At 61.0% G+C, this 13,135-nt stretch overlaps 2 protein-coding genes across 5 annotated transcripts in view; one reads left to right on the forward strand and one right to left on the reverse strand.

Annotated features, from left to right (window-relative positions):
* The first annotated feature begins 1,378 nt into the window (after positions 1 to 1,378).
* CHPF2 (chondroitin polymerizing factor 2) lies at positions 1,379 to 6,633 on the forward strand. Of its 2 annotated transcripts, XM_049642136.1 has the most exons (5): positions 1,379 to 1,646; positions 2,553 to 2,710; positions 3,145 to 3,709; positions 4,300 to 4,482; positions 5,187 to 6,633. In XM_049642136.1, the coding sequence occupies exons 3-5, from the start codon at positions 3,317 to 3,319 to the stop codon at positions 6,492 to 6,494; spliced, it is 1,884 nt and encodes a 627-aa protein (XP_049498093.1). In that variant the 5' UTR covers positions 1,379 to 1,646; positions 2,553 to 2,710; positions 3,145 to 3,316; the 3' UTR covers positions 6,495 to 6,633. The 2 variants fall into 2 exon arrangements, with proteins under 2 accessions (XP_049498093.1, XP_049498092.1); XM_049642135.1 differs by having other exon boundaries at positions 1,554 to 2,710.
* An 87-nt stretch (positions 6,634 to 6,720) lies between these two features.
* The window catches only part of SMARCD3 (SWI/SNF related, matrix associated, actin dependent regulator of chromatin, subfamily d, member 3), a 30,235-nt gene continuing 23,820 nt past the window's right edge, over positions 6,721 to 13,135 (reverse strand). For all 3 annotated transcript variants that reach the window (XM_049642138.1, XM_049642139.1, XM_049642137.1), the window contains 12 exons: positions 12,887 to 13,098; positions 11,111 to 11,153; positions 10,129 to 10,251; positions 9,886 to 10,008; positions 9,539 to 9,634; positions 9,261 to 9,362; positions 8,872 to 9,033; positions 8,078 to 8,175; positions 7,796 to 7,931; positions 7,396 to 7,518; positions 7,175 to 7,276; positions 6,721 to 6,974 (listed from right to left, as the gene is read on the reverse strand). In XM_049642138.1, the coding sequence (XP_049498095.1) occupies positions 6,921 to 6,974; positions 7,175 to 7,276; positions 7,396 to 7,518; positions 7,796 to 7,931; positions 8,078 to 8,175; positions 8,872 to 9,033; positions 9,261 to 9,362; positions 9,539 to 9,634; positions 9,886 to 10,008; positions 10,129 to 10,251; positions 11,111 to 11,153; positions 12,887 to 13,098 (1,374 nt within the window). In that variant the 3' untranslated portion in view covers positions 6,721 to 6,920. The remainder of the gene's footprint in view (positions 6,975 to 7,174; positions 7,277 to 7,395; positions 7,519 to 7,795; positions 7,932 to 8,077; positions 8,176 to 8,871; positions 9,034 to 9,260; positions 9,363 to 9,538; positions 9,635 to 9,885; positions 10,009 to 10,128; positions 10,252 to 11,110; positions 11,154 to 12,886; positions 13,099 to 13,135) is intronic.

Below are 13,135 nucleotides of genomic sequence, written 5' to 3' on the forward strand. Positions count from 1 at the left end.
GGGGGTTCTAAACCCAGTCCCCCCCCGGGGGCGCGGGGTTGTTTGCACTTTTTGGGCTCCCCGGCCCCCCCCCCCCCCCCCCCCCCCCCCCGCCAAACCATATGACAAGATTGTCCCCGTCCACCTGCAAATTGCCTATTAGGAATGCTCCATCCTGTTTGGGAACCCGCGGTGGGCCTTTGAAGGCCTTGCCTGCCCTCCGGCCTCCCCTGGCGCTGGCCTCCCCAGTTCTTCTCTACGGTACTAGCTTTCGTCTTTCAGCGCCTGTGCGCTCTGCTCTTTGCCCAGAAAACTCTCCACTTTTTGTCTGGGTAACACACTGACTCTTTGGATCTCAGCGTTCCCGAACTCCCAGTCTAATTTAATTCCTTTTGTCAGGCTTTTCCACTGGGCTCTACTTTCTGCAATGGTACCTGTGCCACGTTGAGATTTCTACCGAAGCGCCTATTTTCGGTACGACAGTGTGTGTTTCACGTCTGTCTCCCACAACTCTCAGCTCCCTGAGGGCAGGGACCACGCCCACCTCTCCACCGCTGGTTCACTCCGTACTTGCAACGACGGCCTGCAACTTAGTAGGCAGACAACAAACATTTCTGTAATAACGGGGAGAAGTCGAGGAGGAGGCAGGGGCGCGCCCATGGAGGAGGAGGAGGGCATTTTTTCCCCCAAGGCAGGTAACAGTGGAGGTTGAAGACGTGGGGCACCTTCCAGGCCACTCGTATCGGCGTCCGTGGAACGCGCGCTCACTCTTGGGGGCGGGTGCCTGGCCGGGCGGACACGTCACCCGCACCGCGGCTGCGCACTGCGAGGAGTGGGGCGGGGAGACCACCGAGACGGCGGAGGCGGAGCGAGCGACCGGATGCGGTCACCATAGAGACCGGGACTGACGGCGAGCGGAAGAGGAAGGCGCGGGCCGGGCTGTGAGGTGGCAGCGGCTGCAGCGGCGGAGCCGGCGCCTCGGTTGGGCACTGGGGTTTGTTCCCCCTTCCCCGCCCTTCCCCCTGCGGGGGCCACAGGGGCGCCGCTTCCGAGGACAGGAGCAGGTCCCACTCCCGCGCCCTCGTCCCTGCTCCCCCCAGGACGGTCCTGGCCGCGTGGACCACACCTGGGCCGCCTTTACCGGTCCGCCGCCTCCCCCCCGGCCCTGCTGCAGGGCCTCCCCCGGCGGGTCTCGGGGTGTGCCTGCTGTCCTTCGTCCGCTGGCGCAGGCAGGGCCTTGTCCCGCCGACGGGCCTGGTAACGGGGTCTTTGCCCTCCGGTCCCAGCCGCGAACCTGCATTGCCTCCGCCGGAACAAACCCAGCAGAGGCCCCCAGCCCCTCCTCGACAGTTCCGTGACGCAGCCGGTTTTATTTCTGTTTTGAGACTAACAGCTAAAACTCGCTTTGGGCCTTCTTTCCAGGGCTGGAGTTGGTCTCTGATCGCTTAGAAGCAGATAGAGCAGGGGGTCTGGTCCTTGGCAAAGGTCACTTCCCAAGCCAGCCGAGCCTCCGTTTGCTTTTGCAGGAGCCGTGTGTTGTCTCTAGCTTCTCGTCTCCTCACTTTGGTTTGGCTTGGGGCCCTGGGGCCCTGGTAAAACCAGACACCGAATTGCTCTTACACAGCCAGAGTCACCGTCATTTGCTCGTCGTCTCTTCACAGAGGAAGGTGGGCAGCACCAGCTTCTCAGCAGCTGGGATTCAGAGAAGGATGCCCTGCAAAATGGCTCCATCAGCCATTGTGCTCCTCTGAGAGGCTCTCGGTGCTGATTCACCGTATCTGTCCACCTCACTTGGGTGGGCAGAACTGTGCACCATGCCAGTGGCTCCTGACCACTCCCAACTGGGAGGAGGGGTTACTCTAGCTGTGTGTTTCCCTAACACTCAGGAGTAGGGTAGGGAGAGGCCCTTAACCCTTCCCTTGGGCTCGCCTTCAATAGCTAGTTGGCACCCCCTTTGGTACATTGAGTGAGCAACGTGCCCCCAGCCAGGGGCCCTTTGACAAAGGCCTACCGACGCAGGCTCTTGGAGTTGGGGCTGTTATTTTGACGGAGCATGCCCTTGGCCCCAGCCCCTTCTTTACTCGCCTCTGCTGTCTTCACTTAGATCCAGTCTACAGATGCGTGTAGTCCTTCTTTCTGGGTTAGATTTGGCAGGATTGAGTTTTGTTTCCTCGTCATTCTGGAAGACAGACCATAAGCACATTAGTGGGTGAAATCGACTCTAATACCTACTACCGTTTAGACGAAGGGTTAAATCTGGCACCTTGAGGACTGAAGCCCAGGCATATGCTTTCTGGGGATGCTGGGCCTGGCAGCAGGCCTGGCAACCTTGCTGTGTCGTTGACCTCATTGACCCCAGGCTTCCTGGATAAAACCATAGGCCTACTACTGGCCTGACACCCATCAACCTACTGATTGATCCTTGAGGAGGTCCCCTCCGGGGCATGCACGTGGCAGGGCCTGCCACCATGCGCCTGAGTTCCCTGTTGGCTCTGCTGCGACCAGCGCTGCCCCTCATCCTCGGGCTGTCTCTGGGGTGCAGCCTGAGCCTCTTGCGGGTTTCCTGGATCCAGGGTGAGGGAGAAGATCCCTGTGTAGAGGCCGTGGGGGAACCAGGAGTGCCACATAATCCAGACTCCAGAACTGGACTCGACCAAAGTGATGAAGACTTCAAACCCCGGATTGTCCCTTACTACAGGGATCCCAACAAGCCCTACAAGAAGGTGCTCAGGTGAGAGCTATGTGTGTACGTAGCCCCCAGACCCCACTTGAGTGCTGCTCTAAGTCCTTGTCTCTGCCTTCGCTGGTAATCACTGTTAGGCTCCCAGAGCAATCCTTTGCCTTATTACCCATCACAATGTGTTTCTGTTTTTCCCTTCTCAGGTCTAAGAAGGTCTCACTCATTGGTGTTAAGTTAGTGTTGGATGTTTTTTAAACGGGGCAGGAATCACGTCTAGCCATCTAATCCATCCTTAGACCCGTCCCCAAATGAATTCCAGTGTCAGCGGACGCTCACTGTAGTAGCTCATTAATATTAGTGAGGAGGTGTCTCTCTTCTCTTTTCTCAACCCCAACCCACTCATTTCTAGAGGGATGTGTATGCTGGGCAGACTGGGCTCCTAAAGATATAAGGAGTTGACCCCTGGCATGCTGGTCCCTCCGCAGGACTCGGTACATCCAGACGGAGCTGGGCTCTCGGGAGCGGTTGCTGGTGGCTGTCCTGACTTCCCGGGCCACCCTGTCCACTCTGGCTGTGGCCGTCAACCGCACGGTGGCCCACCACTTCCCTCGATTATTGTACTTCACGGGGCAGCGGGGGGCCCGGACTCCTGCGGGCATGCAGGTGGTATCTCACGGGGACGAACGGCCGGCCTGGCTCATGTCAGAGACCCTGCGCCACCTTCACACACACTTTGGGGCCGACTACGACTGGTTCTTCATCATGCAGGATGACACGTATGTCCAGGCCCCCCGCCTGGCAGCCCTTGCTGGCCACCTCAGCATCAACCAAGACCTGTACTTGGGCCGAGCGGAGGAGTTTATCGGCGCCGGCGAGCAGGCTCGGTACTGCCATGGGGGCTTTGGCTACCTGTTGTCACGGAGTCTCCTGCTCCGATTGCGGCCACATCTGGATGGCTGCCGAGGAGACATTCTCAGTGCCCGTCCTGATGAGTGGCTCGGCCGCTGCCTCATCGACTCTCTAGGCATCGGCTGTGTCTCGCAGCACCAGGTGACAGCCCTTTCGAGTCCATCTTGGCCCCTGACAGTTGGTAGTGGCTGAGCGATTGGTCTCCGGGGTGGCTGCGGCCGGCTCCTTCCCAGCAGCACCTTGGGGTTTTGTCCTTCCTAGCCGCCGACCCTGGCTAGAACCCCGGAGCCGTCAAAAGTGGCATCTTGCCGGGGACCCTCTGAGCAAGGTAGAAAGGTGCCCCTGCTCGCCAGCTCCTCCCATCGCCCCCCCCCCCCCGCCCTTCGCCCCCTCCTCTGACACATGCACAGTCGTAAACGATCTGGGAATGTCCTAGAGATGGCCACTGTCAAGGGGAGTACAGTAAACCAGAGTAGTGGGAGTCCTTGCTGGCTCATGCCCTTCGTTCCCTGGAAGCAGTGGGGTCCTTCTTTAATTGCCTACCTAACATTCTTTTTTCCCGAATCCAGTAGCAAGACTAAGGCCAAGTTTCAGGGAACACCGGAATGAGCTCCTGCTCTCCTCCGTCGTGATGGCGGCGGTAAAAAGCACGAATGCTGAGTTCGGTTAAGCGTGGTTGGGACGGGCAGCCCTCCGTGTGTGGCACTGATTGGTCTGATTGGTCCCTTTAGGGGCAGCAGTATCGTTCCTTTGAGCTGGCCAAAAATAGGGACCCCGAGAAGGAGGGGAGCTCGGCTTTCCTGAGTGCCTTTGCAGTGCACCCTGTCTCCGAGGGAACCCTCATGTACAGGCTCCATAAACGCTTCAGCGCTCTGGAGCTGGAGCGGGCGTACAGCGAAATAGAGCAACTGCAGGTGAGCCCGGGCCCACGGCTGGAGGTCAGGGGGGGCTTCAGGCGTCCAGGGTCACAGTGAGCGGGCAGCTGAGTGAGAGGGGAGGCTGGCGGGGTGGAAGCGTGAAACAACTCCAAAGAGAAAGGACCCTCGGGGACCCAGGTCACTCGTGAGATAAGCCCCTGGCTCGACTTGGATGTGGTTAAAAGTGTTTGCAGGCGAACTATGAGGAGCAGGGCTCAGTATAGCACTTAGACACGATCACTTCAGCTCCTCTCCGGTCGTGCCTCTCCACCGGAGGAGCGGAAGCCCAGGAAGCCCTAAATCTCTAGCACTGTCCTTCAAAAGCCCAAGGGTAGATGTGGAAGAACCCTCCAGTTGATCGTGGGGAGTGGGGGGTGTCAGAGGTGGCATACAGGTGAAAGCCAAGGTTCCATTACGAAGAGGACCTGGGCCTGGAGAGAAAGGCTGCGAGCTTTAATCTCTGCAAAAGCACATTTCCCACCGCTTCCTTCTCACGGCAGCTGTGTAAGGTGTGTCATGATCCCTGTGCTTTCTGCGTTTCACAGACAAGGACGGAAAGAACGAGGAATTGAGCGATTAGCCAAGGGGGCACCTCACTAAGTGTTGACAGAGTCAGGACAGAGCTCTGAAGCCAGGACGCTGGAGCCTGGTCGGGTCCTGACGACCTAGAGGGCACTAACTGTGCATCCCTCCCACCCCAGGCTCAGATCCAGAACCTGACCGTGCTGACCCCCGAGGGCGAGGCAGGGCTGAGCTGGCCCATCGGGCTCCCGGCCCCTTTCACCCCACACTCTCGATTTGAGGTGCTGGGCTGGGACTACTTCACGGAGCAGCATACCTTCTCCTGCGCAGATGGGTCCCCCAAGTGCCCGCTGCAGGGGGCGAGCCGGGCGGACGTGGGTGACGCCGTGGAGACGGCCCTGGAGCAGCTGAATCGGCGCTATCAGCCCCGCCTGCGCTTCCAGAAGCAGCGGCTGCTCAACGGGTACCGGCGCTTCGACCCGGCGCGGGGCATGGAGTACACCCTGGACCTGCTGCTGGAGGCCATGACGCAGCGCGGGCACCGGCGGGCCCTGGCCCGCAGGGTCAGCCTGCTGCGGCCCCTGAGCCGGGTGGAAATCCTGCCCATGCCCTACGTCACCGAGGCCACCCGCGTGCAGCTGGTGCTGCCACTCCCGGTGGCCGAAGCCGCCGCCGCCCTCGCTTTCCTCGAGGCCTTTGCAGCCAGTGTTCTGGAGCCGCGAGAGCACGCGCTGCTCACCCTGTTGCTGGTCTACGGACCTCGGGACGGTGGCCGGGGGGCCCCGGACCCATTTCTCGGGGTGAAGGCCGCGGCGGCCGAGTTAGAGCGGCGGCACCCCGGGACGAGGCTGGCCTGGCTCGCCGTGCGCGCGGAGGCCCCTTCCCAGGTGCGGCTCATGGACGTGGTCTCTAAGAAGCACCCCGTGGACACGCTTTTCTTCCTCACCACCGTGTGGACCAGGCCGGGGCCCGAAGTCCTCAACCGCTGCCGCATGAATGCTATCTCCGGCTGGCAGGCCTTCTTCCCAGTGCATTTCCAGGAGTTCAACCCTGCCCTGGCACCACAGAGATCTCCCGCGGGGCCCCCGGGGGCCGGCCCCGACCCCCCGTCCCCTCCCGGTGCCGACCCTTCCCGGGGGGCTCCCGTGGGAGGCAGGTTTGACCGGCAGGCTTCCGCGGAGGGTTGCTTCTACAACGCCGACTACCTGGCGGCCCGAGCCCGCCTGGCCGGGGAACTGGCAGGCCAGGAAGAGGAGGAAGCCCTGGAGGGGCTGGAGGTGATGGATGTTTTCCTCCGGTTCTCAGGGCTCCACCTCTTCCGGGCCGTGGAGCCAGGGCTGGTGCAGAAGTTCTCCCTGCGAGACTGCAGCCCCCGGCTCAGCGAGGAGCTCTATCACCGCTGCCGCCTCAGCAACCTGGAGGGGCTGGGGGGCCGCGCCCAGCTCGCCATGGCTCTGTTCGAGCAGGAGCAGGCCAACAGCACCTAGCGCGGCCCGGGCCCGGCCCCTCCGTGGAGTTCCCCTCTCTGCCGCAGCCCCGGGAAGGGCAAGGCAAGATGGACGGACAGATGGAGAGCTTGTTGCTGTATTTTTTTTTTTTTTTAATAAGAAAACGTTATTAAAAGTGTCTTCTGCCAAACTGTTTTTAGGTCTAGGGGAAATGGGAGTCAGGAGGAGAATCTGAGGGAGGGGGTAGGGAGGCTTCCCAGAGGGACCCGCCGCCTTCCCCCTTGTCCTTCCTCCCCGGTTGCCAATGACACACGAGGCTGCTCTCAGATGCATGAGCTTTAATCATTCCCCTGCCTCACCCGGAAGGCGTCAGAGGGGCGATGGCAGAGCCCGGGGGCGGGGCAGGCCCGGCCCGGAGGCCCTCAGGCCCTCGGTGGTGCTCCTGGTGCTCCTCCGCAGGGGCTCCTAGGTGGTGCGCACGACCAGCGACTGCTCCAGCTCCTGCCGGCGCTGCTGGATCTTTAGAGAAATAAGAGTACTGGCAGGTTACGCTGTTGCTGGTGAGTGACAGGACAGTCCCAGCCGCCCAGCCACCCTGGAAGAGCCTCTGGGAGCAGGGAGGGCTCCTCTGTGGTGAGGGGGTTGGTAGAAGTGGCTGAGAAGCGGGACTTCTCTTGCAGTGAGAGGGGGAGGCCTGAGGGACGCGGGCCCCTCCACACCTTGCAGTAGAAATAGCGGCTGACGGCTTCCTGGGACCAGGGCTGGTGGTAAAACTCAGCCCGGCGCTCCTCCTCGGGGTTGCCTGCCACATCCGTCATCACCTGGGAGGAAGCGACGGGGTCAGCCCTGAGCCCGGACCCCCTCCGGCCCGCGTGTGACAACATTTATTGTCTTCCCAATATGCTTGTCTTCCATCCAGTGCTCCCTGAGTCCCCTTCACCTTGAGGTCCCGGCTCTGGGAGCGGAGCAGGTCTTGGATGTAGCCTTTGGGGTCTCTGGAGAAGCTTAGCATGAAGTCCCTCTGGATCTTGAGCTGGTTTATGGACTCAATCGTCTCATGGATCTGCAGGTAGAAAGACAGACGCTTTCACCTGGCCATGGGGATGTGGGGGAGGCGGGAAGGTGGGGAGGGATTTGCTGCGTCCCTTTGAAGGACAGTCCCTCAGGTCCCTGATGCCTCTGCAGCCCCAGAGGATGGGGGATGGGCAGAGCTCCGAGTAGCGAGGGGAGGGCCACGTGCCCCCCTCCCCATCTCTCCGTGGGCCTATGCTCTCGTCTGTTGTCTGTATTTTGTCATTTCTGGGTTAATGTCCCACTCCAGCTCTGGGCTCGGGCCCCACCTTACTGTCCAGAGCGCTGATCTCCTGCTGGTTGGCCGTGGACAGAAGGAAGCTGCTCATCTGTCCCTTCAGGGGCTCCTCCACCTCCACATCAATGTCATAGCACGCCGTCTTCTTCTGGTCCGACGGGTCCACGCTGCCAGGGAAGTCCAGGCCTTGGTGTCCCTGCTGCTGCCACAGAGGCCAGGGGCCCCAGGGGCAGACTGGTGGGGGGCGGGGGTGGGGAGAGGGAGGGCAGAACGGCAATGACTCCCTGGGCTGAGGAGCAAGCTGGGGCCTCACCTGATGACGTGGTTGATGACAATTGGGTCAGGGGGCAACAGCAGAGCTGTGAGGCGCTGGGGAATCTCCGAAAACTTCAGCCGGGGGCAATCAAAAATCTGAAGTAGGAGAGAGAGAGAGAGAGAGAGAGACACCACTCTCGTCTGCTTGAAAAGAGCAGAACTGCAGTCCTAGAGCCTTCCATTCTGGGAAGGTGACGCCATGAGCCAGTCTAACTGCTCTCCTGGGGCCGGGACTAAGGTGTCTGGTGGGGTGGAGTGCGGACACAGAGGTGGGTGGGGGCCGTGCGGTGGTTGGAAGCATGGGCCCTGGGCCGGGGGCCGTGGTGCAAATCCTGCCTCTTCCCATGAACAGTGCAAGCTTGAGCCCGTCCCCTAAATTCGGGGGCCTCGGTGTCTTCATCTCTAAAGTGGGTATGGTCATGGTACCTGTCTGCCAGGGCGGCTCTGAGGACCAAATGTGATCCACGTTAAGTGCCCGCGAGCATGCCTGGCACATGGCGAGTGCTCAATAAACACCAACTGTTACTTTGCTCCTCGAGTTTATCTGCTGTGTTTATTCAAAAAGTATTATTAACAATAATCTCTACTTTGGTAGAGCCTGGATCCGGGACTAGAACCCAGGGCTCCTAACTCCAAGTGCCAAGACTATCATGTTCCCCAAACTGTTGGCCTCTTAACGTTCCTGGCTTGGCTAAATCTAGAAGTGTGTGCGGGCGTTGCCTTAGTAAAGGCACTTCCCCTACTGGTGCCTCTGCCTGCTCCCCACACCCCTGGGGTCAGGAGAGAGGGTACCTGCTGGAAATATTTGTCCCCATTGATGTATTCCTTGTCATGTGAGTCCTGCAGCCTGTTGGTTTTCACATACTGCCACAGGGCCTGCACGATGGCGGAGCGGCTCTGTGTGTGCAACCCCAGCAGCCGGGCCAAGCGGGGATCCAGTTTGAATTGGGGAGGCTGAGAAAAGATGGCCATGAAAATTAAATGAGAGCGAGGGAGTGGAAAAAGCTCAAGGCCAGGCAGCCTGGGGCCGGCGGGGACGTGGTGATTGGGCCCTAGGAAGGATGTTTCTGGAGAAGGTGAGGCAAGGAAGAGAACGGGGTCTCCCAGGGAACGCTCCGAATTCAAAGGGCGTGGGGGGCCCGAGGGCCTCATGGCCGGGGGGGTGGGGTGGCGGCACAGACCTGGTAGTCCAGCATGAGAAGCAGCGTGCATCGTACGCTCAGGTCCCCCGGCCTCTTCACCTGGAAGCCGTCCGTCTCCTGGGTCGTGGGTGTGCGATGCCACTGCCCGGGGCGGGGGGGGGGAGAGGGGGGAGAGCTGGGTCACCTCTCAGGCCCATCTGGGCTGGGGGGGCCAGGGGTTCCAGGGTGGTCCGTGGTCCACCGACATCTGTGCGGCCGGTGAGACCGTTGTCTGTGGAAAGGTGGCAGTTCCAGGGCAAAAGAGGTCTGGGTCTTACCTCAACTAGGTGGTTGTCGGGGCCATAAAGGTCTTTGTCCAGCTCAATGACCAAACTCTTGAAGAAGGAAGAGAACTTCCGCTTCTGCTTGCTGGGCTGTGGGAGAGGAACAGGGACCGTGGGGGCAGGACAGGGACTGTGGGGGCAGGATGCGTTGGGAGCGGGTGGGGCTGGTCGGGTAGGGCGGCATGGTTAGAAGCGGGCCTCTGCCCCCAGAATGGCTCTTTAGGCCACCCGCCCCTGGCCAGGGCTGACTCCCTAACCCATAGTGCCCACAGCTCGTGCTGTCCTCAGCTCGGCCCCATACCCACCCCAGGACACCTGGAGAGACCTGGGCCAGGACGTACGTCATCCAGGAGCTTCCCCTCCACCCGCAGCTCCCAGGAGGCGATGCTGCCATCGGAATCTTCAGCATCGGGCTTCGCAGGGTTAAACGTATTGGAGATATAAAGACGCAGCTTCCGCTTTTGCTGTAGAAATAAAGAGTGTAGTACAGAGCAAACGCCGCGTGTTCCCGCTCCCGGGGCAGTCCCGCTCTCCGTTCTTACAACAGGGCCTAAAGCCCTCTTCCTGCCCCCAAATCAAGACACCTTCATCGGCCTCTTCAGAGCCTCTTGGATGTCCACCCGCTTCCGCATGATGGTTTGATCTAGTTTCCTCTCAAATGCCAGGAGGTCCATATAAGCCTGGGACTCGGGGACCAGCTCCCGGATCTGGAAGAGAAGGAGCGAGGGGCTCAGCCAACCTTGGAGGCTGACCGTGCTTGTCACGCGGTCCCAGGGTACGAAGAGCAAAGAGCGTCGAGGAGAGCTGGCCAGGCTCAGGGCACGGAACTTTGAGAGTGCAAACGGGGACTTCTCCCCGGGACTGCACATCCAGCAGAAAGGACCTGGACATCTAAGCATAAAAAACGGCTTCTCCCTCTAGAGAGGTCCCTGCATTTCTTCACTAGGGGAGGCCAGAGCGGCCACGGAGCCCAGCCACTAGGGCCTCACCTCCTCATCCTTTCCCTTGTCACATGGCCTCTGGGCCTTCCTTGGGTGTCTGCAAAGTGGCTAGAACCCTGGGGTCCTTGGGATAGAGGACGTGGCTGCTTGCCTCTGCCCTGGTGCCTCACCTTGTCACTCCACCTGGCGTCTCAACCATAACCCCCCCCCCCCACCTAGCTTGGCTTGGGTTCACTTCTGATGCTTCCGCTCCCTCCACTCCTCTGCCAGCCTTTGGTCCCCTAGCTCTTGTGCCCTCTTTGTCCCACACCTTTATGTCCGGGGACCCGATGGAATTCAGTCCACTGCGACCCGGGGCCCAGGACGCTGCCCCCCCCACTCCCCCCATGGCTCTGCCCCTTCCCTCCGCCCCACCCCCTCCCTCTGGCCAGGGAGCCCCACTTCTTAATGAGCTTTTTAAACAAACAGTGGAAGTGACTGGGCCGCTGCAGCTCTGCTCCTGAGGGGGGAGGGGAAGCGGCCCAGGGTGGGGAGGGGGGCGGTGGGGGGAGAGGAGGCAGAGCAGCAAAGGGCGGGGGGGGGGGGGGGGGGGGGTGGGCTGGGGGCTGCTGTGAAAGGCACTCACCCTTTGAGGGAGGATTTTGTCAGCCATCTTCCTCCTCTTGGCACTGTACATTTTTTAAAGAAAAAACCAGGTTACCATGGCGACAGATCTGGGAGTAACGAGGCCACCTGCTAAATTATCCCGACATCTCCACCCGCCTAGCTGGGGTTCCCACAGCCCGCTTGTCCGCCCGCCCAAGGGGCGACGGCAGTGGGTCTGGCATGGCGCTAAGTCCTCTTGCGGGGAGCAGACGCGGTCCCGTCCCTTCTCTAGCCCGGGAGCCCCTTTCCACCCCACCACACCCGCAGGCCAGAGAAATTTAGACTTAGGAGGGGTGGGGGTGGGGGAGCTGCAAAAGTGTTTGAGAAAAGCTAGAGAGGGGGAGGACAGAGGAGAGGGAGGAGGGATTCTGAGGACTTTCCCTTTCTGTGAAGCAGGGGTGCACAGTCCAAGGTGGCCTGAGCTCGGAGGGAGGGGACCCCCGACACGCTCCCGCATCCCTGAAACAGGAGGTGAAGGCTGAGCTGGGGGGGGGGGGACTTGTACCCCTGGCACCCTGGGCTTGGAAGGGGCTTGACGGGCAGGGAGTGCTCATGCCCTTGGATCACCTGCCAACAGGCTCCAGAAACAGCCCCATAGGGATCCGGAGAGAGAGAGTGCTCTCTTGTGGGGTGCGACTGCGGGCTGAACCTGGGGTGGCAGCGGGGACACGGACTCTTCCTGACCCGCTAGCTGCTTCTGATTCCCAAGAGCACCCCAGGAAATCCTTGGCGAGTTGAGATTAGAACTCAGCCCGGAGGACGGCTCCGTACCGCCCTTGCGTGGTGTTTGTTCATCGCTGCCTCCTCCTGTCCAAAAACCTCTTCTAAGGCCAGGTAAGCACCTATCACAAAAGGTCTGATTTGTTTTGAAGAAACGGTCTACGTGAAATTCTCCGTTCATACAAGACAAACCAGGAACGCGCGTACTGTGTAAGAGCATGATTCACGTTGCAAAAGAATTCATCATGGGATTCCTATAAATGGTGAATTCTCCTTGATGTGTAAAAAATATTTAATAATGAGGTAAGATCCGTATTACTCCTTTTATAGGACTCCATCTGGTGTGCAAAGGGAAGCATGTGTGTTTGGTTAAATAGTGAAACCCAGAGGGGCATCTCTCTTGCCAGACACCAGCAGGGGCTTTTGGGGTGACACCAGCTGGCTCAGACGGGGAAATGGGCTGGCCCCTGGCGATGAAGAGGTAGACCTGGTCCAGACGACGGATCGGGGCAGCTCTTTAGCCTCTGAGGCCCTAAGAATCACCTGAGAGCAGGACTGGGGGAAGACCACCCACCCACAGGACAAATCCCCAGGCTCCACCCCCCTGGCCAGAGAGTCGCATTCACAGTATCTGGAGTGGGGCTTTTTAAGCAGTCCAGCCGGGGGACTGAGGAAGGTGCCCTGGACAGCCACACTTGGAGGAACACAGTCCCTGAAGCTCAGCCCTCAGTCCTGCCGCCAGCCCCACCCCCACCCCGGAGACAGAAGCATCTCCCAGAACCTGGGGACGAGGGGTGGAGAGAGGGACCGAGCAGGTGACACGGCGGAGGGCGCGACGGCCGCGGCCTCCGCGCCTGCGGTGGGCACACAAAGGAACCAGACCGGTGCCCCCTCAGCCCACCTCCCCAGAGGGCATCCCACCGAGGACGGCCCGTCCCTCGCTGCCCGTTCTTCCTCGCTCCTTCCAGCCTCGCGCCTCACCCACCCCGTCCCCGGGGTCCCGTGGCCCGCCCCCTCCGCGCTGGGCCCCACTCACCTGCGGCTCCGCGCGGGGGCGGTGGGCACCGGCTGGCCCTGGCTCTGGGCCTGGCTCTGGCCGGGCGGGGGCGCTGCTCGCTTGCGGGCGGGCTCCATGCCCGCGGGGGCCAGGCCGGGTCGCACGGCGGGGCTGCCCATGTACGGGGAGCCCGGGGGGCCCATGGGCGCCCCCTGGTGGGGCATCCGGGCTCCAGACGGCATCCCGGGGCGCTGGGGGTGGGGTGGGGACGGAGGTGAAGCAGAAACG

The sequence above is a fragment of the Panthera uncia genome, chromosome A2 (genome assembly GCF_023721935.1).
Source record: "Panthera uncia isolate 11264 chromosome A2, Puncia_PCG_1.0, whole genome shotgun sequence".
NCBI classification, from domain to species: domain Eukaryota; kingdom Metazoa; phylum Chordata; class Mammalia; order Carnivora; family Felidae; genus Panthera; species Panthera uncia.

What these genes read in the sequence shown, in the direction of transcription:
- CHPF2 (XM_049642135.1), top strand. Translation starts at nt 2,424, where the DNA reads ATGCACGTGGCAGGGCCTGCCACCATGCGCCTGAGTTCCCTGTTGGCT. An exon ending in CCCTACAAGAAGGTGCTCAG is followed by an intron (nt 2,711 to 3,144) that starts GTGAGAGCTATG and finishes GTCCCTCCGCAG; the next exon opens with GACTCGGTACATCCAGACGG. An exon ending in GCGAAATAGAGCAACTGCAG is followed by an intron (nt 4,483 to 5,186) that starts GTGAGCCCGGGC and finishes CTCCCACCCCAG; the next exon opens with GCTCAGATCCAGAACCTGAC.